The following is a 22,855-nucleotide window of genomic DNA, read 5'->3' on the forward strand; positions in this document are numbered from 1 at the left end:
TGGCCATTTGACCTGTCAGCTGCTGGGGAAATGCTGCTGTTGACCTATGGTTGAACTACTAAATCAATTTTGCTGAATTTTCTTTCTCCGTGAGACTGCTTTTTGCACCTCCGATGGAACTCAGTGCTCTTCCCTTCTCCTAAAAACGCATTAAGAGCAAGTGCCGAGGGGCTTGCACGGGAAGGACCGGCCTAGCCTTCCCGGGCGCGGAGCTGTGCTCGGGATCCCTGCGATCCCCGCGGCAGGCGCACGTCCCGCGTGCTCCCGCGTCCAGGTCTGGGTTAGACCGCCACCGCGGGGTCTAGGCCGTTGAGCACGCCTGCCCTCCCTTGCCTGGAGCTGGTGGGAACGGTCGGAGAAATTGCTTGAGGACGAAAGCCCTTTTCAGGGGCACGTTCTCCCTGCCGCGCTGCCCTGGGGTCCATCCTGATTTTAAAGCCTCAGCGCGCGACTTTCTCCGCGGGTCTCTGAACCCAGGACCCTTCTCGAGGGAGGGCAAATCCACATGGAGTCTGGGTTCGTTTTGTTTTTTCTTCCCGGAAGAAATCTTGAGGGGACCGCCCTAGAGCGGCAGCTCGGGGACTTTGGCCCTTGGGCTTCCAGGCGCGCACTTAGGCCCTGCTCCCGGGGAGGAACGGCTTGCGGCACCTCCCTGGTGCCCCAGAATCCCATCCGAAGAGGCTGGAGCCAGAGCATCCCAGCGGGCCAGCCGCTCAGCACGAGGCAAATGCTAATGTAGAGACTGGGTAGGACTGGAGCCTCTGGGTAAAATGTCAGTATCCTTACGGTTGGCGAGGTGCCTGGCCAACGGAAAAGCAGTGTTCCAAGGGCTTGTTGCCACCTGAGGCCTGCGCTGCCTCCTGTTGTCAGACCTGGTCTGGGTAGGAAGGATGGCTCTATATGCATCTCAAAATCAACGTCCTCTGAGATGGAGAGTGTCTGGGCTTGGGCCTCAGGTTGAATTTGTCATTTCAAGATCAGGCTCTGGAGTAGCCAGGAGAGGGTCAGCTGGGTCTTCATAAGGGAAGGGAGCCGGTCCTTGGAAGCAGCCGCCAGAAATTCACAGAGGTGATGGGGGCCTTCCAGCTTGTTCTGTAGTGCTGGTAGAGCATCTTTGAGGTTAACTGGGTCATAGTCTGTTTAACTAAGCTTATTTTCATATATGTGCTAAGCAGAAGTAGTCTTAACACAGTTCCTCTCTCTTCTCTTTGCCTTCTAATCGAAAAGGCGTCCCTTGTGAGGACAGAAAGAAATTGGGCAGTGTCCGCTCCCACACTGATGCGGGAAGGTGCAGGTGGCTGGAGGAAACCAATGCCTCCTACATCCTGGAGAAGCCAGTGGAATGGAGGCACTGGAAGGGGACAGGGAACTAACGGGAAGCACTGGAAAACACCGAAAGACAAGACCCTTACATTATCTTTAGTAAGGGCCTGAACTGATTAGGAGTTGGGTAATTTGTTTCTCACAGTAGCTGTTCGTTTTATTTTACAGCTAATGGGACTTACTGTGTGTCTTATTTCTTGTGGGGTGGTGGGCGTGGAGTACAAGTGGTCAGACATTAAGCCAGTGACCAAGTTGTGCTGGGGGCACAATAAAAATAGCAGGATATTTTCGGAAGTTACATTATCCTTACTGGCCAAAGGCTAATTCTACCAATTAATTGCATTAAAAAATTTGATTTTTCTATTTCTGTCATTTTGAAAGGCAGTTGGTTACTTACTGTAAGTAATTAATAACTAATACCACAGGCAAGAATTCATAGTTAAGAGTAAACTTAATATCAACAAAATGCTGCTTAGCTTTTACATTTCCTAATATTAGCCAAGTTTTGCTAAAAGAAATAACCCATATTAATACATTTTCTAGTCTTTTTACTAGTGAGAGTCCCATTGGGGTAAACTTTTTTTTTTAAGCTCATTTTATTTAAAATCCTGTAAGGCGATTTTGGAGGAAAGTTTACATTTTTTTCAGATTTTATTAAAGTACATATCTCCTTTGCTTGCAGTCCCTTTCTCCTTCATATCCCCGGATTAGGGTTTGAGAGAAAGACAAAAAGGACATTTTCTTACCATAATAGAAATCATTCTTTACCTCCCATGTACCCGGAATGACAAATCAGTCTGTTATGTAGAAAATTTCAGTTATAAAAACATTATCTTGCTTTCCTCCTATCTAAAATTCATCTCAGCACATGACCACTGCCCGTTGTTATTCAAGTTCTGATCGAAAAGTTGTCCTGAAAACCATTTCGAGAAGTTGAGAGGGCTGTCGTCCTCACACAGACCGACATCACACTTTCTGTAGAAAACAGCCTCTAAGACCCATAATGAACGGTATGGGTGGGGGTGATGGGGCTCAACTAGCAGCCCTGGCAACTCTGGTAACTGTCTTCTGTCTAGTCTCTCTCTACCCACATTTGTCCAGCCCATCCTAGTTCTCCAGGAGATGAGTGGCATCAAACGGCATAGCCCTGGAGGGATGCTGAGGTCTCACACCTCTTTGGGACTGGCTTTTCTCTTTTCAGATATGACACAATGCCCATGACAGCCAAGGATTGTTAGAATCACAAAAAAATGGTATGCCTTAAAGATGATTTCTAACCCCTATTGTAAGTTCTTACAGAGTTATAAGGAATGAGGCCAACTCACTCCTTTTTGCATCATTTTAATTGGATGCTTCCAACTCACGAAAGTCAGTGAAGACAGGGTGTCAGTGTAAATCAAGAGTGAAAACCTGATCCTTGATCAGCCCACAGCTCCCTTGGGCTTGTCCTCAGTGCTTATAGGAGAGGTGACTTGCACCCACCAAGATAAGCTACAAAGAGACCCAGGGAGGGAGAAAGGGTGGCGTTTTTAAGGAGCCAAGAAATTTCTCTTAGAAAATCAGAACATCTGAAACCAGATAGCCTATTTCCTTAATGGGAGGCAGTACCCGCCTAACAAAGAGGAAGTTTCACAGGAAGAAAAGTTCACTTTGGAACGGAAGCCAGCTTGCTGAACGTAGCAGATAGCACCAAAGGACTGGGAGGGGCTGCAAACAAGATCCAGCCTGAGCTGTGGCATTAGGTGTCAGCCAGTTGGCCCAGGATGGATAGGTTTGTGCTTGGAGTCTCAAGGTGAGAAGCCCACTTAAGTAAATTTTAAATAACTGCTCAGCATTTACATGAGTGCTCATCAGCTCTCAAAGCCAAATGACCTTCAAATGACCCCAGACTTTCTTGCCAGGCAACATTTGCCTTACATTGAGAAGATGTCCTGGGAGAGCAAGGCCATGAGCCCTTGGTGAATGGGTGATATTCTGAGTGTTATGGGAAAAAAGCAGTAGCCACATTAAGATTGATGACTCTATCACCACCAAAGGACAAGTTTCCCCATCACAGACCCCACTACTGGTCCTATTATGTTGATAGGCCCAGCACTGCGTCAGTCTGCCCTTTGCAAAACACTTCCATACACACGCTCTCCTAGGCCTGTGTGGGCGGGAGGCCAGCAGCAGGATGTATGGCCAGTGGGTCATCATTTTCAGTAAATTCTGAAAAGCACCTTGCTGTGTACATGTGTGTAAAAAACAGAAAAAAGCATGGAGTTGAACTGGAGATGTAGTTATTCCTCAAGAAAGTCAGGTGAAAAATTATATTCCTTTCCCACCCCCTAAGCTCTAAAGTTTTAAAATTAAGATGAGAAAGTGAGAGCTTTAAGACCCGAAAGCATGTTATTAAACAGGAACATGGGATAAACAGGTCAAAATTAGAATATCTGTTACTGGATGACTTTTAATAAGCTGTAGACAAAACAGGTGGAATTAATTGGCATCTGTCATGAAATTGTATTCAGGAGATAGATCTTGGGCACCTGCTCTGTTTGTAGTTTGCAAATAGATTGTAGACATTTAGGGTCATGGAATGTTGGAATTTAGAGATATATAATATGAAATTCTTCCATTTTGAGTGTGGGAAAACAGGTTAGGGACAATGTGCTTGCTCAAGCTCCCATTGGCACCCACGACCTGTGCTCTTGTTCTCCTTGCCTACCTACGGGAGGCACAAGATCGAGGCCAGCCTGCTGTTATCCCGTTGGAATAAGCTTTCCCTCTCCTGAGGTTTGACTAAAACTGGGTGAACTAAATCTAGCTCTTACTAGAAGGGCCGTGGCTCTGGTGTTTGCACAGATTCGACCCCCACCTACAGTAAGCATTCACTTTAATTTCCATCATGATCCAGACAGGGATACAGACACACCTGAAATCAGAGTTCCATGAAACGATACCCTCTTTAAACACAATGCATTCTAGTAGTTATTTTAGTTCATTAAATAAAAATGCTGGTCATAGCCCCTTAGTGACGACCTGTAGTTAGAAAAGCACTGGCAAGAGACAGAGTTTGGTGAAATGTTAGCAGCGCCCCTGTTCAGAGGATTTTGCATGAAAATTCTGTGCTGAAACCAGCAGGCCATGCCCTCTTAGAGAAGGACCACCAGGAAGGCAGATATGGGCAAGTGACAGCGCAGGTTCCTGACAGACGGTTAGAAGTCACCTTCGAGGCCAGTGTGCTGAATGCTTGTCGTGCCCTCACCTGGGGGGCTGCCCTGCATCTGTTTGCTCTCCTGTGACATTGTGGCTGTTCATGCCTTCCTCAAGGGCTGCTGTTTGGACACATATATGGAGAGAGCCTGGCATATAGTGAACATTTCCTCTTATGGGTATCTACCACTTTTATTAACATAGATCTGATACCCACAGCCAACCTCCTGTGGTGTGCCTCGTGGGGTGTGACTCGGGTGGTTCCTAACTTGCACCTTTCCATGTGTACCACCCACCTGCATCTCTGGGCCGCTCAGGTGTGTTCTGCTCCTTGGGGATCCGGGTCTCGGTGCAACCATTGGCCCCCCAGAAGGCACTTATTTTGTGATGTTCCTTGTAACAATCAGCCACAGTCCCCCAAGAGTGACAGCTCAGGAGGAAAAGCCCCTTTCACTGCTGCTACCATCACGGATACACCCCTTCCAGTGCTCCTGTCCCTAGGGCTGATCTGCTTTTTTGCTTAGTTCCTTTCTGATTATTCTTTAAAGATCCACCAGAGGGAACTGACTTTTCAGTAGTCATTTCTCTGTTCCGTTCTAATGGTGTCTTCCCAGCCACTACTGTCTCTGCTCTGTGATGAGCAGCCTGTGGGGAGCCACCGAATGGCCCCGCCTTGGGCTTGGTCTGGCCTCTGGGTCACCTCCGTCCTGCACACTAGGCCACCTGTCCCCGCCCCCCCAACCCCTGGGGTCTGCCGCTGGCGCGGTTCTGCTGGGTTCTGCTGTTGTTTCCTGGTTGACCGATGATGGAACCCGGGAGGTGGCGGATGTCCCTGACTAGGAAGCCTTCGCGTAGCTCAGGAAATATGGTACCTGCTCCTTCGCTGCCTTAACTATCAGGTCTCAAGACTCCAACTGGAATAAATCAGTGAAGCCCAGGAAGAGAAGGCAGTCTGGAAAGTTGCCAGTAATGCTGGAGTCCCCTTGTTAGGTGCCCAAAAGGAAACCTTCATTATATGTGTCTCCCGAGGCCAGGTGCCAAGCACTGGCTGTTCCAATCAGCCCTCAAAGGACTCCAGGAGTGGATGTTTCAGACATTTTATGGTTAAAGAAGAGGCTGGGAGAGGTTTAGTGACGGCCCCAGGTGCCACAGCCAGTGACTCAACCCAGACCTGTGAGTCTGACTGCAAAGGCTGTGTGTGTGTGTGCCCTTTACAGGACTTCAGTCCGGTTTGTACATTCTATACAGCTGTTTTGTATATTCTCAGCAATGGGAAAAACATTCCCACCACCATGCTGAGGCTCCTCCCCCTTCTGTTGCCCTCATGGATGCTCCTCCTCTGTGACCTTGGAGCCTGGCCTTGGCACTCCTGTGACTCCACCATTCACTTTCGGGTGGGTACTTGTCTAGGTGATGAGCTTTTGGAGGGCATCACCCATGCCTTACATTTCTTTGGGGAAAAAAAAAGAAATGTTTTAATAGGTCGAGTTATGTAATAAACACAAGGATCATTTATTTTGAAAATTTCAAATCCTATAGAAGTATACAGAGTAACATAATGGCTTTTCATATAGGTGTTCAACAGCGGTTTGTTGATTGATCCATTACCTCTTCTACCTGCTCCAAAGGGGGACCATTGACAAAGCTTCTCATCCCAGAGGACTTCAGCTAAAGATATTTGCTGGCTCTTCTTCCCTCCACTCTGTTTCCTGAATTTGGGGCAGCAAAGTCTGCAGCTTTAAAAGGAAAGGGGACAGATGGGGTTGATCATGGGAGAGAGGGAGGTGTGCTCCTGTGATGAGATGACACCAGCACGTCTGGAATAGGCAAGATGGGGACCTCAGCAGGTTTTCCAACCAGGGAGGCTGGTCATTATGACTCAGCAGGAGTGAGGGCCTGTGACCAGAGACATCCATTTATATCCTGATGGGGGCGGGCGGTGTGGAGAGGAACTGAGAAGCCTCCAGTCAGAGAGGAAGAAATGTATGTATGCCCTGTTTCTGTAAGCCTTATGATGTAGTAAAGAATCATTTCTCTTCCTCCAAAGCAATCTCTGGAGTTAGGATTCTGGCAAGAAAGTGACTGACCACCGTGCGTCTGCATGTTGGAAGATCCTTCTGACAGGGAAGCGACACCATATTGCTTACTCATAAAAATTTTGGTGTGGCTGTCGTGACCGTCTTGAACGGGTCCGTTAGAATGATTGTTCAGCAACACACAGGCCCCACTGAATGCATGAATGAATTAATAATTTTAAGTAAATTTCTGGTTTTTTTAAAAAAGGTATAATTGACATATAACATTATGTTAGTTTCAAGTATACAACATAATGATTTAATACTTGTATGTGTTGCATAATGATCACATACAATAAGTCTAGTCTAGTTAACATCTATCACTGTACATGGTAAAAAAAATTTTTCCTTGTGATGAGAACTTTTAAGATCTACTCTTTTAAGGAACTTTCAAATATGCAATACAGTATTATTAACTACAGTCACCATGCTGTGCATCATGTCCCCAGGACTTCTTTAGCTTTTAACTAGAAATTTTGACCCCTTTCACCTACCAAATTAATTTATAATCGATCGTTGTTCCTATAGAAACTCAAAGTAAAAGTACAGCAGGGCCAAACATTGTCAGTAGATGCTAAGTTACCCACAGAGCAAAGTCCCAGAGATCACAAGAAAATCAGAGATACAGGCTGAGCATTTCTCTTCCTGGTTCCCCTGCCCGCCTCTGCTCAGCCAGAGCCTTTCTGCTTGGCACTAACACTTTTCCAGAAAACTTGATCTCTTTTTTACTTAAAAGACCTCCCTTCCCCGGAAGACGATTCCACAAATAACCACTCCAAGGCTTAGCAACTCTCAGGTCAGGAAATCCTCCCTTGCCCCAAACCTGTGTGTGTAGCAAGAGGGATTTATTTAGATTTAAGCCCGTTTACTTTCGTTTTGGCCCCTTGTTGACGGAACAGCTGTTCACGAGGCTGTGCCATCAGCATCTGTTCTGTTGCTGAGGTCCAGAAGGGCTAGTGCCAGGGTAATTTTTCTTTCCTCCTACACTGGAGAACCTCTCCAAAGGAAGGTTTGAAGTGGGATGACGGACATCTTTGCAAGTCACACAGCCCAGCTGCAGGCTGCCTTAGTACTCATGGAGACCTACAGTGTCTATTACCTCTTACATGTTTTATGATCGCCTTAAGGTACTCCTCTGGAAATAGCCTCTTCTTCATAGCCCCCGTACATCTTCCTCTGTGTATCTGCGTCCGAAACCAAACGCTTGTCTACAATGCTTTCCTTCCAGGCTTAGGATGCAGTCTTGGCTCAATGTGGACCCTGCGTCGCTGGAAAAGGCTCCATAGTCATTATCTCTGGGCCCACAGCGCCACCCGGTGGCAAGTGTAGATTCAACTAGCCTCAGCTTCCTAACAGTTTCCTTCGTCCGGGGTAGGATTTGAGTTCTTTTTGGGGTTTCAGCTGGCTCAGTGAACCCATTAACCGGAACTTCTCTCCACTTTACAGGTGGCTATGAGAGGTTTTCCTCCGAGTACCCAGAATTCTGTTCCAAAACCAAGGCCCTGGCTGCTATCTCGCCCGCTGTGCCCCCGAGCACGGTGGAGTCCTTGGACCTGGGCTGCAGTTCCTGTGGAACCCCACTACACGACCAGGTGTGTGCGGAGGGTTTTTTTCAGAGTCTGCTTTTCAGAGGCTGTAGTTGCAGTGCTTCAATTTAAGGACAATGTAGTGAACCCTGACTGGCATGGGATATAAGGAAGGTTAGGAGTAAATTCTTTTTATTCCTTGGGACCCTTCCCTTTCCCTCTCTTCTTACCCCATTTAGGAAAAAAAATATATAAAAGCAAAACTCCCTGCTTAGCCTCTAGAGTTATGTGCAGACGAACGAGGCCTGCTGAGGCCGGAAGTGTGTGGCCTGCCCTTTAGGAAACTGAGAGAACACCCTTTGAAAGAGTGGCCTGTGGACCCCAGCCCCAGCCGAACAGCCAGGTTGTCCTCATTTAGAGCCAGTTATAAATGCCAAATAGACATAAATGATCAGCCAACGCTCCCCCAAGAAAACCAGCTTAAGCTGCTACATTTCTTACAAGCCCACCCCTTCCAGCCCTTTTGTTTAGACGAAGGGGGTGCATTTATGGGCTCCAGCCACTCTGCTTCCTAAATCCCAGATCATTCTAGTTGACTCAGAAAATCATCATTACTTTAAGCCAAGGTTACTTAATTTTGCCAAAATCCCTCCTCTTTGTGAGGCTGCCGTGGCATCTGTTTTTGATGTACCAAGTAAAGACATAATCCGACCAAGTAAGCCCCTAAACCACACAACAGGTAGCTTGGTGATTAGCAGGTGTAAATTTTTAATGTTACCAACGGGTGCCGCAAATCAGCATTGTGTCTGCCACTCCATTTATCACGGGACGTGGGCTGCTTGAACAAGACTTCACCTGTCCTGGCTTCTCTGTCCACAGCAGAGTGGGGGATAAAGGCTAGAGAACGCCCATCGAAGACACTGCTCCCTCCAGGAGCCCCAGCGGGATAAGGGGAAACCTGGAAGGGCTGTGTCCACAGGCATTCCCCCCAGGGCCTGTGAAAACCACCTCTCTGGGTCCTAAGCACCCCGGCTCTTTTGCTGGCTTCCTTACACTCATGACGTTGGGGGCCTTTGTTTTCCCTCGCTTGTGCAGGGCGGTCCTGTGGAGATCCTCCCTTTTCTCTACCTCGGCAGTGCCTATCATGCTGCCCGGAGAGACATGCTGGATGCCCTGGGGATCACAGCCCTGTTGAATGTCTCCTCTGACTGCCCAAACCACTTTGAAGGACACTATCAGTACAAGTGCATCCCGGTGGAAGACAACCACAAGGCCGACATCAGCTCCTGGTTCATGGAAGCCATTGAGTACATCGGTAGGTGGACCCTGGCTGGGGACTGGGTCTCAGGCCGAATGGGGAGGATGAGAGGGACCACTTGGAACTTGTGTGCTGAAGGAGCAAAGGATTTAGGAGGCCCGTACCCAGGCGTACTCTTTCCCTCTTCCTCGGTAGGAAGTCTTACGGGTTAGATGGTTTGTTGGGCAGGGATAAGAAGACTCCCTCCTACCCCAGGGCTGTTGGCTTATAGAGCCAATAACCTTTTCCTTGCACGTCTCGGATGTCCAGATAAGGCTTGGGGGATGGGGAGAAAGACAAAGAAAGGAACAATTGAGTCATTGTTTCTATTTCTGCAAATGGAAATTCTTAAATGTACGTTGGGATTTAACTGGCTTTAGCGCGTTTTTTCCCAAGTGCAGTGCGTGGGGTTTCGTTAAGTCTCAAAACACCCATTCTACGGTGGAATCCTACAGGCCCTCCTACGTGGGTTTCTTCCCACCCCTCCTCAGCGGGGTTATTCTTTCAGTGGGAATGACCCATCCTCCAACACCTCTCCAATTCTCCCTCCCTCCCCCACTCCTGCCCCGGCCAGCTCTGGCTTAGACCGCCTGCCCTGGTGTTTGGGGCAGGATTGGAGCTGCTGACGGAGGGGGCCACTGATGGTGTCGCGTTCTCTGCCCCAGATGCGGTGAAGGAGTGCCGCGGGCGCGTGCTGGTGCACTGCCAGGCCGGCATCTCGCGCTCCGCCACCATCTGCCTGGCCTACCTGATGATGAAGAAGCGGGTGAGGCTGGAGGAGGCCTTCGAGTTCGTCAAGCAGCGGCGGAGCATCATCTCGCCCAACTTCAGCTTCATGGGGCAGCTGCTGCAGTTCGAGTCGCAGGTGCTGGCCACGTCCTGCGCGGTGGAGGCCGCCAGCCCGTCCGGGCCCCTGCGGGAGCGGGGCAAGGCCACCCCGACGCCCACCTCGCAGTTCGTCTTCAGCTTCCCGGTCTCGGTGGGTGTGCACGCGGCGCCCAGCAGCCTGCCCTACCTGCACAGCCCCATCACCACCTCCCCCAGCTGCTAGGGCCGCTCCGGGAACCCCCCAAACCAGGGGCCTTCAGCAAAGGGTGTGGGGCCGCGGTGGGCAGCGAGGCGGGACTGACCAGCGAGGGGCAGGCGACCAAGCCCCTTCCCATCCATTTCTCTTCGGCCTACGACCGGGCTGCCAGAATGGCAATAAGGACTTTGAATACATATTAAAGCAAACAAACAAACCCCTCCAACTTAGAGCAATAATGGCTGCCTCCGCGGGCAGGGAAGACCTTGGTTTGATTTGTGTGTCGGTTTTACTTTTCAGATAGGAATTTCTTACCTCATTTTTTTTAAGAAGTAAGGCTTGAAGTTACGAAACCCACAGGTCCTGGCAAATGTGCCCACCCTGTTTTATTAAGTGGGGGGCGGGAGGGAGGGAGGGAGGGAAAGGGGCAAGAAGAAAACAAGTTTGCCAGAAGTGCCTGGTTCCCTGTGCTTGGCCCTTTTTATTGTAGTTACAAGAATTAAAAAGAAAAAAAAGTCTCTTAGGACATGGTTTTCCTTACTAAGTCACCAACGAGTGAATAATTATGCGTAATAATAGATAAACGTATTTATTAAGAATTTCCTCGGAGTTCGTAAATACAAGGAGTCTAGTGACTGACTTTAGAATATATGTTGATGTGGACTGGAGCACAGTAGCATGCTAATGTCAAAGCGGTCAGGGAATAAGTGGTACCTGGTAGGGCTGGAGGAGTTAGCGTGATGGTCACTTGTACTTGCCACCGAGAAGTAGGCAGAGTGGGGTGGGAGGAGGAAGAAAGAAAGGGGACTGCTTTTTAATTACTTTCCAAGCTGGTTCCTGGGCACATGGACCACTGAAGTGATTTTAAACCACAATACAGCCTTTTCTCTCTGATTCTCAATAATTCAGTTTGGCAGTGAGAGCATTTTTCTCATAGACTTGCCTGAGGACTTGTATATCAGCTGTGACAAATGCCATATCATATTAGGTGCTCCTGAAAAATTGGGTGCAATTCAGATTTTCCTACAGTGAATCATCTGGCAAGGTCATTAGGGAAACCAGCTAACTAGAGGACAGACCTGAAATTAATCCTTTTGTAAGTGGAAGCACCATCTTTTCTCTTTTGCATAAATTGGAGTTTTTAATTTCAGGGGATTACTTGGAATGAAGTATGCCAACGAATTCTTTGTGTTCTTAAAATTCCTGGTTCAGGCGAATAATTTTAAAGGCCTTCTTTTGAATAGAAAGAGAGAAGTGAACACATTTCGGGTCTCACTGAAGTCTGGAATGGCAAGAGACCGTGAGTGGGGAGTCAGGGAAGACTCTTTGCTTGGGAGCTGGCCTCTGGGCTTCTGTGACAGGCATCATGGGCACTTGGGTGCCATTTTAGAATCCTTTCTTGGGCTAATGCCATTTTAAGGGGCCTTTCCAAATGAAGGAATGGCTTCGGGAGAAAGAAGGATGTTTCTGTGGGTTGGGCTTGGGAGGGAGGGTGAAGGGAACAGCTACGTGTTATTTTGTTTGTAATATTGTGGAACAGTGTTGTTATGGAGTGCCCGATTAGAGGTAATTGCAAATTTATCTAGAAATGAGAGCATGTTTTCTTTGTGTGTGTTTTTTTCCTTTGTGTTTTTTAGGCCCTTTGAGAGTCTAGATCTAAATGAACATTCTCGCTCACCCATAAACAACTTTTCAGCCTCAGTGTCAGAATAGTGTTGATATGCTCTTTCTCATCCGGGCAATCCAGACGGGACCTGGTTCGTTACATTTCCTTCCATAAACATGAACCTGTGTTGTCATCGTTCATCCTGTCTTTGTCAAGTCCTGTTTTTAGGTGATGCCAGAGTTCTTGCTTCTCATTTTTAGGAAAGCCTGAGGCTCCCTCCTTCCCCAGAAGTTGCTTGGCTGAATAGTTAGGGGTGAGGCATGGAGGGTTTGGGGTTCCTGGACATTGGAACTATATACAGTACATTTGGACGTTCCTAACTTTTCCTTGATTCCTGGAAGTCGCTTCATGTTTTGTGATAAACGAGGTCAACCGGGTTCTACAGCTGAAAAAGCTTTAGGTGTTAACAGCAAGTAGGCCTGGGAGGAGGGGCTGCTTGAGGGGGTAGGGAAAGTAGCTTGGAACAGATTCACTTTTTCTTGAGTGTACATTTGCCGATACCTATGTATCCTGCTTTCCCAGACTGGATTCCAACCACACGGACAGTCAGAGCTCAGGACCGACCCCAGGCATGTCTTCCCCTGCTTTCTGGTTCAAGTCTCCTGGCACAGTGTCGGACTGCTATTTATAAAGCCATTTTCTTTGTACTTGATAACAACATGAATCCCAAAACTTTTGGAAATATAATAGGAAATTGGCTTGATTGGAAAAGGGGGGTTTTGTTTGTTATTCTCCCATCAGAAGGCATTTTGATGACTTGGAATAGCTCTAATGAAGGCACCACCATGGGGTCGGTCCAAATGGCCAATGGGTTTCAATAGAAATCCTTCCCCTAACATGTTTTTGGTGATGCGAAATTTCTGTACTGGCCAGAAATCGTTGCCACTTTCACTGATTGTCAGCTGAGCTGTTGGCACAAAAGACAGTAGACTCTGTATCTTCTATGGAGACTAAGGAGTGCTTTCAGTTCCCTTCGGGAGTCTTGTGTGAACCAAGGGTGTTCGTGTGGCATTAAGGGCAATGAACTTGACTTTCCCGCAGAGCAGTAGTAGGCTAAAGTCATCGTGAGCAGGTGGCCAGGAGCTCCCACTTCAGTCATTTCCTCCTGAGGCCATTGTCCTCAGGTGCTTATTCCAAGTGGATTCTAGGCAGTTTTTAACAAAATTGGAAGACAGGAGAAAAAAATTTAAATCCTTGGGAAGGTGGACAGAGGGAGGTAGGATGGTTGATGCAAAGAGAAGAGGAGGGGCTGTTAAAGTGGGAGTTGGCCACCAAGCCCATAGTGTTAAAGCACTGGTCACCTAGGCTGCTCATAACACCGATTGGAGAGCTTTGAAAATCCTGCCACCAGGGTGTCCCAGACCAACAAAACCAGGATTCTGGAGGAGGGACCCAGGCATCAACATGTTCCAAACTCCCCAAGTGTTTTCCATATATCACCAAGTTGGGAAGCTGCTTTCTGGATGGCAAGGTGCTGTTGGAAGCTGGGTCTCGATACTAGAGCTAGCTCGTCTCACAGAGACCGCAGCTGGTGGGCTTGTCACTGACCCAGCATGTCTCGCTGCCAATTCCAGCCGGCTGAGGGACAAGATGCTTTCTCTCAGGAGCTCAAGGAGCACATGACCTGAACCGGGCAAGCTTTATGCTCCTTGAAGGTCAGCAGATCTGTGGAGCACTGTTAAAGAACTGAATACAGTGTCTCCATGTCGATGTTTTTCCTTGAAAGTCTCCTTGTCTGTCAAGAAGGATGGAGAGTTTCACCTCTTTGAAGACACTTCTCCCCCAGGAGCACAGGAGCAACCTGTCCTTCCTTAGAGTTTATGAGTCACACCAGGAAGAGTCTTCGTCAAGACAGCAATGCAATACATGTAACTTCTGTAAATAGCCCCATCTTTCAGAGTGATGTCATTTCTACATTTGATATGCTTGTATTTCTGTAGGATGTATATAGTTAAAGGGATTTTTTTGTTTCTTTTTTTTTGGAAAGTCAACATGTCTGTTTTTATTTATTGCTTGAAAAAGATCATTTGACGAAAAATAAATACATTTTCAACCATCTCTGGCTTGGTTTATTCTTTCCATGAAAACTGTGCTGCTACGGTGACTTGGAAGGGGAGGAAAGACTATGGGTCATTAAATATAATCTTGTGCACTTATTAACATCTACAGCGGAGACCGGCTCCCTTAACACCACTCTAGGATGGTGACAGGAGAAGGCTGATAGGAATCTCTAAAAACCTGATTTCCCTAGGCAGAGAGAGACCAACAAAAAAAATTGAATGATAAACAGGGAGTGTTCTTCATCTGAGAATCTACTTTGTGCCCCCACACGGGGTGGAGCAATGAGGATGGCCCCTCAGTGGGGAGGTCAGCCTTAGACAGCCTGAGCGCCAGTGATGAGGGCTGTAACAGGCATGTGTAGGAATGCTGGACTCCTGTCCGGTTGATAATGTTGTTCCCAAGCCAATTTGCATCACCACTTTGGTGGCGATTATACAACTCTTAAATTTAGTAAATTCACTAACAATCATTGAATGGTACACTTAAAATGGGAAAGTTTTGTGGTATGTAAATTATACTCCAGTAAAGCTGTTCAGTGATTAATAATGTGAAAACATGCTCACTGCCAACAAATTCAAATAACACAAATACATCAAATAAAAACTGTAAGTTCCTCACCATATCCCTGCCCTATATCCCATTTTACTTTAGTAACCCAAACGAGCAGTTTGGTGTAATTACTTTGAGACTTTTTTTTTTTTTGCATTTATAAATTTATGTGTTTGTCAGGATAATATTTTAGACATTCGCCAGGATCTTTTCCATGTGGAGTCCATGTTACTTCTGCCCTGCCCTCAATTTGATCAGTTTACCACCCCAAGTTAGGGATGGCACTGGAAAACGCAGAAACATAACACATTCTTGTCTCTCGAGCTGCAAAGGCACACAGCACAAAGCAGTGGAATTGGGGACAGGTGTGTGCGCTCAGTCAGCCCCTCCTGTGCTAGGCGATGGGGGTGCACACACGGGAACCTGTGGCCTGGCCTGCTTTTCATTTCACAGCACATGCTGGAGGTGCTCCTTATCCTGACGATTCTGCCTCACCCTTTTTAACGGCTACATAATATTTTATAATATGGACAAATTTCTTATTTGTGAATGGGTGTAATTTCACTATTTCTTCTTTAGAATGATATAGGAGAGTGTTTCTTACTGTCTAAGTAGCTAAGTTTTTTGTCGTTTGTTTTAATTATTCTATGATTGTTAATGGTTTCATTGCACTGTGGTCAAAGAGGGAAAGTTTTATGTATTTGTTAATATAAAGTTAGTTAAGTATGACATTCGATACTCTGGTATTTTTATTTATTATTCATCAGTTTCTTAGAGGAATATAGTAAAAATGTGAGGAGGATTTGACAAAGTAGTGAGAGGTTTTAAGTTTTCACTTTATATGTTTTGACGCTGCATTGTGTATGCAAGGAGTTAGGATCGTTATGGCTTCTTGTGGCTCCTAGGTGATGTTTCTCTTTGTTCCATTCTGCTTTGGAATCGTTAATACCATTTCTACATTCCTTTAGTTACTACTTGCCTGATGTGTCTCTATATGCCTCCTTTTCATTTTAAGTGGCAGTTGGGGATTTATCTTTCAATCATAGAGAACACTTGACCATTTAATAGAAATATGACTATAGAACAGGTTGAATTCTGTAATTAGGACAAAAGTTGACTTTGGATATTTGTTCATAACAATGTAACTGCATCTGATATATAACCTATTGTTTTGAGTAGACACAGCAAGAGGCAGCAAAGAGAAACATTTCCCTCAGTCTTCTTCATTTCTACCTTCCAGCTGATATGATTCTCTTCCAACAGTCTGAGCAAATGGGCAAAATCAGAGAGGCACTAGCAGGATCACATGCTTACAGTTTTGTCATTATCATCACAACTGCTTTTTTTCATTTCTAAGATGACTGCTCCTGCTTTAAGTTCTCAAACTGATGAAAGCATTCACCTGGAAATCAGACTCTAAATTTAGAGAAGAGGCCTCGAATTTCTGAGCCACATGATTAAAAAAAATTATTATTTTTTCAATTTTTTTCTTTCCCATAGTAAAATAGCTTTACTAAAAAATTCAAGTGCATCAGAGCACTGGAAACCAAAAAAATCTACCGAAATTCTATATCTCTGAAACAACCACCCTCAATATTCCATGACCATCTTTTTATATATGTATATATGTGTATGAGTGTATATATACACATAGACATCAACACATACAACACAGGCTTTGATGTTCTATTTCACAAAGAATCATGACAGTTATATATTCTTGTGGCTTATAGGTGATGTGATGTTTCTTTGTTCCATATTTTAGACAGGTATAAATGTAAATATGCATATACACACATATAAAACATACATACAGTATTTCTTTCAAAAATGTCAGATACACTGTTAAAAAATACTTTCTTTTGACTCACCTCCTTCCCTCCCTCCATGAGATCCTGCAAACAACCATCGTTAACAACAATGTGCCCTTCTATAGCTCTCCATGCTCAGTCATATACAATATAACACATTAGTACATATATATCTATACGTATAACTACATATAGGGATCTTACTTGGTATTGTTTGCTCTGTAAAAACAAGACCGTACAATATGCAATTTGCTATATGTGGCTTTCTTCCATATATTACGGAAATCCCTCCAAGTCAAATGATGGATGATCTAATTTACTCCTAATTTTTAGTCCTTTACATAGATAATTTATTCATAAAGATCAAATTTTTAAAAATACAAAAGTGTATATAATAAAATGTCCTCTTCTTAACTGTTTCACCTCGGCACCCAGTTTGCCCATGTTTACAAGTGTGCCAGATTTTTACGTATTCACCCAAAAGATATTCCATGCATTACAAGTACATGAAAGTGTATATATGTTTATATAATTTCTCCTTCTACCCACTGCTTTTTTACCCACTAACGCTTTGTTATAAAACTTCTAGAGTTTTGTCATTCTGATAAATAACTTGCATTAACTTCTTTTAACTTGCATTTCTCTTATGAGATTGAGTTTTATATATTGAAAAATCATTTGCATTTTTTCTATAAACTGTGTTCATAACTTCTGATTTTCTTTTTTTATCTTACAGATTTTCAGGAACTCTTCCTGTATGAAAGCGATTAGCTCCTGTTTATAGTAAGACTTGCAAATACTTCCCCCAGTTTGTCATTTGTTTTTTGACTTTGCTTATGTTTTTTAAACAAGGATTTGTTAGAGTCCCTGGCTTTCAGTTCTTTTGGATATATACTATCCTGTCTTATTTTAAAGAATATTTAGACAGAGGACAAAGCTGCTCACCTTGCTGCTCAGCCCCCACTGCTGTGCAAGAAAACATCAGTTCTTCTTCAGTGTAATACACTGAGTGAGTGCATGGGAGAAGGGCTCCCCCAGCTAACTGCTCCCTTCGTAATTCTGGGTGGCTCCAAGTGCAAAGGGGAGGTGACATAAAGAATATTTGCTCTCCCTCCCTGTTTTCCTCAGTTTCAAACGAATTAAAAAGACTAGGATACCTTAATACACATTTGCACTTTTCACCTCCTTGAAGTCATAGGAGTTAAGGTCAAACTATTTTTATTTATTTAATATTTATTTCTTTGCGTGTAGCTCTGTGTTTCCTCTCTCAACTAAAAGAGGAAATATCTATGTATATACTTTGCTTGTACCTTTCTACCTTTATCTTTCTTTTTTAAAAAAACAGACAATTTTTTAGAGCACTTTTAGTTTCACAGCAAAATCGAGCAGAAAGTATAGAGATTTCTCATATACTTCTTGTCCCCACACACGCATAGCCTCCCTGTTATCAACCCCGGCACCGGAGCGGTACATTTGTTACAGCTGATGGACCTACATTAACACATCATAATCACACGTCGTGCACAGTTTACATTAGGGTTCATTCTTGGTGTTGTACATTCTATGGGTTTTGATAAGTGTATAGTGACATGTATTCACCATCACCGTATCACAGAGTATTTTCACTGCTCTAAAAATCCTCTGTGCTTCCCCTCTTCATCCCTCTCTTCCCATCTAACCCCTGGCAACTACTGATCTTTTAACTGTCTCCATAGTTTTGCTTTTTCCAGGATGTCATATAGTTGGAATCGTACAGTATGAAGCCTTTTCAGATTGGCTTCTTTCACTTAGTAATATGCATTCACGTTTTCTCCATGTCGTTTCATGGCTTGATAGCTCATTTCTCTTTAGCACTGAACAATACTACATTGCCTGGATGTAGGACAGTTTATCCATTCACCTACTGAAGGGCATGTTGGTTGCTTCCAAGTTTTGGCAATTACAAATAAAGCTGCTATAAACCTCTGCGTGCAGGTTTTTGTGTGGACATAAGTTTTCAACTTCTTTAGGTAAATACCAAGCAGCGTGCTTGCTGGATAGTACGGTAAGAATATATTTAGTTTTGTAAGAAACTGCCAGGCTGTATTCCAAAGTGGCTGGACCATTTTGCACTTCTATCAGCCATTAGTGACAGTTTCTGTTGCTCCACATCCTTACCAGCATTTGGTGTTGTCAGTGTTCCAGATTTTGGCCATTCTTGTAGGTGTATATTGAATGGTATCATTTTTTAAAATATGGGAAGTGAATTTCCATTTAAAAAGAAAACAATTAGGGGGTTAGGAAGTTGTGCTTCTTGCCCAGAATTTTATAATTCGGGAGTGCTAAAGGCATAATTTGAATGAATTTTATTTAAACGGAAATCACCTGTTGCAACCGTAACATATCTGCTCCATATTTATTGAGAAAACATGTTTTTTTAAAAAATAAAATACTGGTTGTTAATAAGATCTCAACTCTTCAGTCTCATTCTACCCACAAGCTCATTGTTTTAATTTGCAATTACCTGATGACATATGATGTTGAGCATCTTTTCATATGCTTATTCGCTGTTTATCTTCTTTGGTGAAATGTCTGTTCAGGTTCAGCCTTAATTTTTACTTGGGTTGTTAATTTTTTTAATATTGAGTTTTAAAGAGTTTTTTGGTCTATTTTGGACAGCAGTTCTTCATCTAACATTTCTTTTGCAGTATTTTCTTCCCGTCTGTGTCTTGTCTTCTCATTTTCTCCAGTGTCTTTCAGAGAACAGAAGTTTTTAACTTTAAGGAAGTTTAAGCTTATCAGTTTCTGTCGTGGGCCATGCCTTTGGTGTTGTATTTTAAAAAGTCATTGTGGTATGGAGTCTCTAGTTCTGCAGGTAAGGAGCTCAAAAGTTGCCATTTTGTCCTAAGAACATGTAAAAGGCTGAACGGAGTGAAAAATCAACTTTCTAGGCTACAAAATAGAGGCGAGGTCACAGGGAAAACCGCTGTCCCTAAGATGGGAGAGACGGACTGACAGGTAAATACTGAGAATAACAATTTCTTAGAGTTGAGACTCACGAGCGGAAACTGCTGTGGGAACCAGAGCTGGGTAGGAAAACCAGAATTGTAATTGATGAATTGCAGGAGGCTCAGTATGGAGAACTCAGAGTTAAAAACTCCAGGGGACCCAGTTAAAGGGAGCCACTACAATTCTACTCAATTTATTTCCAGGATCTTAAAGAGGTTTCCACAGTAAATACTGGAGAAAAATCTGCTTGTGCTTCTGGCAGGGGGTGGAGAAAGGAACCATGTTGAAACCCTCCAGAGCACTCTGTTCTTACTAAGCCCTGCCCTTGGAGAACTAGTAAACTGGAGCGTAAACCGGCAGCTGCTCATTCTGTGTCTTGAAGGTCCAGGTCCACTGCAGCACCCTGGGTTCCTATCTAGCAGAAAGCTCTATTTAGTTATCATAGCAACTATGTAGTAGTAGGAGTATACCCATTTTTAAAGATGAGGTAACGAGCACAGGGAGGATAAGGAACTTCCCATGGTCACATAGCTAGTAAGTGACAGAGACAGGCTATCAATTTGGGCCAGCTGATGGCAGAGCTGGTGGTCTTAATCCTGTAGTCTTTTGGCAAGCTCATTGCACTAACAGACTATCTAGTCACCTAAACTTCTGTTATACTTCCATTTTTTTCCCCTAGGACCCCCCAAAACATCTGATTTATATCATCATAACCATTTTCCAAATATTCCTATTAAATAACTATTTAGCAGTTTTCCTACTTGGTAGATAGAAAAGTAGAGACATACGGCCCTCACAGAAATTCTGTGGAATTGTGAAACTATTTAGTGGTACATGGCAGTCAAGGTTTGACAGCCCTACAGACCTCCAGTGAATCACATCCATGGTTATCTTATACTTTTATTACTTTTCTTACATACGCCTGATTTGCAAGCAGAATTACAAAAGTAAAGATGAATAGATTTACTTTACAAATCATCCCTTGGCCCAGAAAAGTATGCCAAGAATCATGCAAAATGAGCATGTTACCTACATACTGTCTTACTTTTGCAAAGTTGTTTTATTAGCACTGAATGGGAACTGGTCAAATGAAGACACACACACACCAGCCGCCTCCATTTCTGCTGTTTCTAAGTACAAGTCTTCAGAGTACATGCCAACCAGAAAGCCTGGCAGCTAGGCCCCAACTTAATGGGAACAGAGAACCTTCCATTATTTTCAGTATAATGCCAGGTGCTCCAGCTTGGAGGCCCATTGTACTGTTTTATGACTATAAAATCATGAGGAAAAGTGAACCGTGCCAAATGATAAAGGTTTACAAGTGCCGAGACACTGGGTCACTGCAACCAAGGCACTTGATATAGCCGATGTCATTCAAAACCAGTTCTTTAAAATTTGCTCTCAGAAGCACCGCCCCTTCCTATTAAGAGGATTTAGTTTTCTAGCAAGTATTTTCTGCAGAAAATAAATCCAACCCCTTTTCTACACGTCCCCCAGCCCCTGATCCATGGTGGCTTCGAGCCATAAAAGCAGGCCCTGGGAATACTTCTGTATCAGGAACCAAACCAAGGTGCTAAAACTATAAGTTGTTTATTTTATATTCCACTTGCTTTTTGTGCACAGTTCAGATCATTTCTATTTTCTAAAACAGCAATAACCAAATGAGAGCATCCGAGTCCAGTGACATTTAGAATATGATCTTCTCATGAGTCACTGATGATGGAAAACCAAAGTCACTCATCTTGCTGTTTTCATTCCTGCTTAAACACTCACACACAATACATAGACACCGTGTGGTGCACATTGATTGGTACCCTGGTCTGTGATGGAAAGAATTCTGGAACATAAATTATTTCACCACTTTTGAGTCTGTTTCTTCATCTGTAAAATGGGGATTAAAATATCTATTTTGCAGGGTTGTTAGAAAATGTATACAAAGTACCTGGTTCATCACATGGACACAGTAATAGCTCTATTTGCAGGGTTGAGAGTTCATCCAAGTACTTAATTTACGTCTCCTTGAATGCAACTCTGACAATCCTTTTGACAAAAAAATTACTAAGTTCTAGCTGCTAATTTGTTATCTAATAAATCACTAGGCATGGAGAGAAGAAAAAAGAAACAATTTTCTTAGTCCTACGTGCCAGGACTGCGCTAGGCATTTAACGTTCACCGTCGCATGAGGCAGGTATCCCTGCCCTCCCGAGGTGGAAAGAGTGAGTCTCTGAGCCACAGAGGTTGGGCAGGGCCTCCGAGCTGCCCTGGGAACGTGTGAGATCTGCCTCCAAAGCACGTGCCCTTTCCAGAGACATTTCTAAAAGGAAAGTGTGCTTCTCCTGTTACTGCTGTACTTCAGTAACTCCCACGTGGGCTTAGAGGTGAGGATAAGGGCCGTCCAGCACAGATCACATGGGAGACGAGAGGGGCAGTTGTTATTTGTATCCTGACAGTCTTAGGTGAGTTGTATTAAGGTTGGTCAGGCTGCAATGAACAAACAGGAAAACGAAAACGCTTCGGAGCTAACTGCTATCCACATACAGTATACTTTAAAAATGTTTTTTTTTATTGAATATTAAACAATTACAAGTACTGTAAGTTAGACATTTAGCCAAAGCACAATTACAGGTTAAATATAATCATAAAGATGTCTTAAATAGAAACCCACCATGCAGGCAGGTTAATTTCCTTGATGCCCCCTTTTAGAAAGTAGAGGGTGACAGAGAAAAAGGTCTTTAATTCCACATGAAAGATAGTGAAGACTAGAAGAATTTACATGCTGTAAGCGATTTTCTATAACTAAACAGATAGGGTTGCCAGATTTAGTAAAATGAAACCAAGCAAAAAATTGGGATGCTCAGTTAAATTTGAATTTCAGATAATGAAGACTTCTTTTTTTTTTAATAGTAAATATGTGGCAAAAATGCATGAAACATACTTAAATGAAAAAAATTAATTACCTGAAATTAAAATTTAACTGGGTGTCTTGTATTTTATCTGGCAGTCCTACAAATAGACAAATGCAAAAAAGAAAGGAGAGGGGATTGGAACCCCCTGCAACTGGTGGGTCACACAGAGACTAAAAATAAAAACAATAACAATAATGAACCAAAGTCACTACACTGGTTACTTAACACAGACCAACATCACAATGAGAAAATACAAGTACTACAAATGCTGTTACCAGGAAACATTCTAGATTTCCTTCAAGCTGGTTTTATAAATGTTTTGGAGAAACCTTGTTGAAAAAAGTACCTTTTTAGTTTATAGGCATCAAAGACAAATATTACTACCACAAAGACAGGATGAGCTTGAAATAATGGAAGCAGAAGCAGGTATTATA

General features: G+C 44.0%; 1 protein-coding gene across 1 annotated transcript; it reads left to right on the forward strand.

Moving 5' to 3' along the window:
• The first annotated feature begins 471 nt into the window (after nt 1–471).
• Nucleotides 472–11,004, forward strand: DUSP4 (dual specificity phosphatase 4). Its single transcript, XM_039846463.1, is given in 5 exon segments — nt 472–3,089; nt 3,092–3,115; nt 8,040–8,185; nt 9,215–9,434; nt 10,082–11,004. Coding segments are annotated over 5 exon segments (948 nt in total). The 5' UTR covers nt 472–2,917; the 3' UTR covers nt 10,468–11,004.
• Nucleotides 11,005–22,855: the final 11,851 nt, after the last annotated feature.

Source organism: Pteropus medius, unplaced genomic scaffold (assembly GCF_902729225.1).
Source record: "Pteropus medius unplaced genomic scaffold, Ma_sr-lr_union100, whole genome shotgun sequence".
NCBI lineage: Eukaryota > Metazoa > Chordata > Mammalia > Chiroptera > Pteropodidae > Pteropus > Pteropus medius.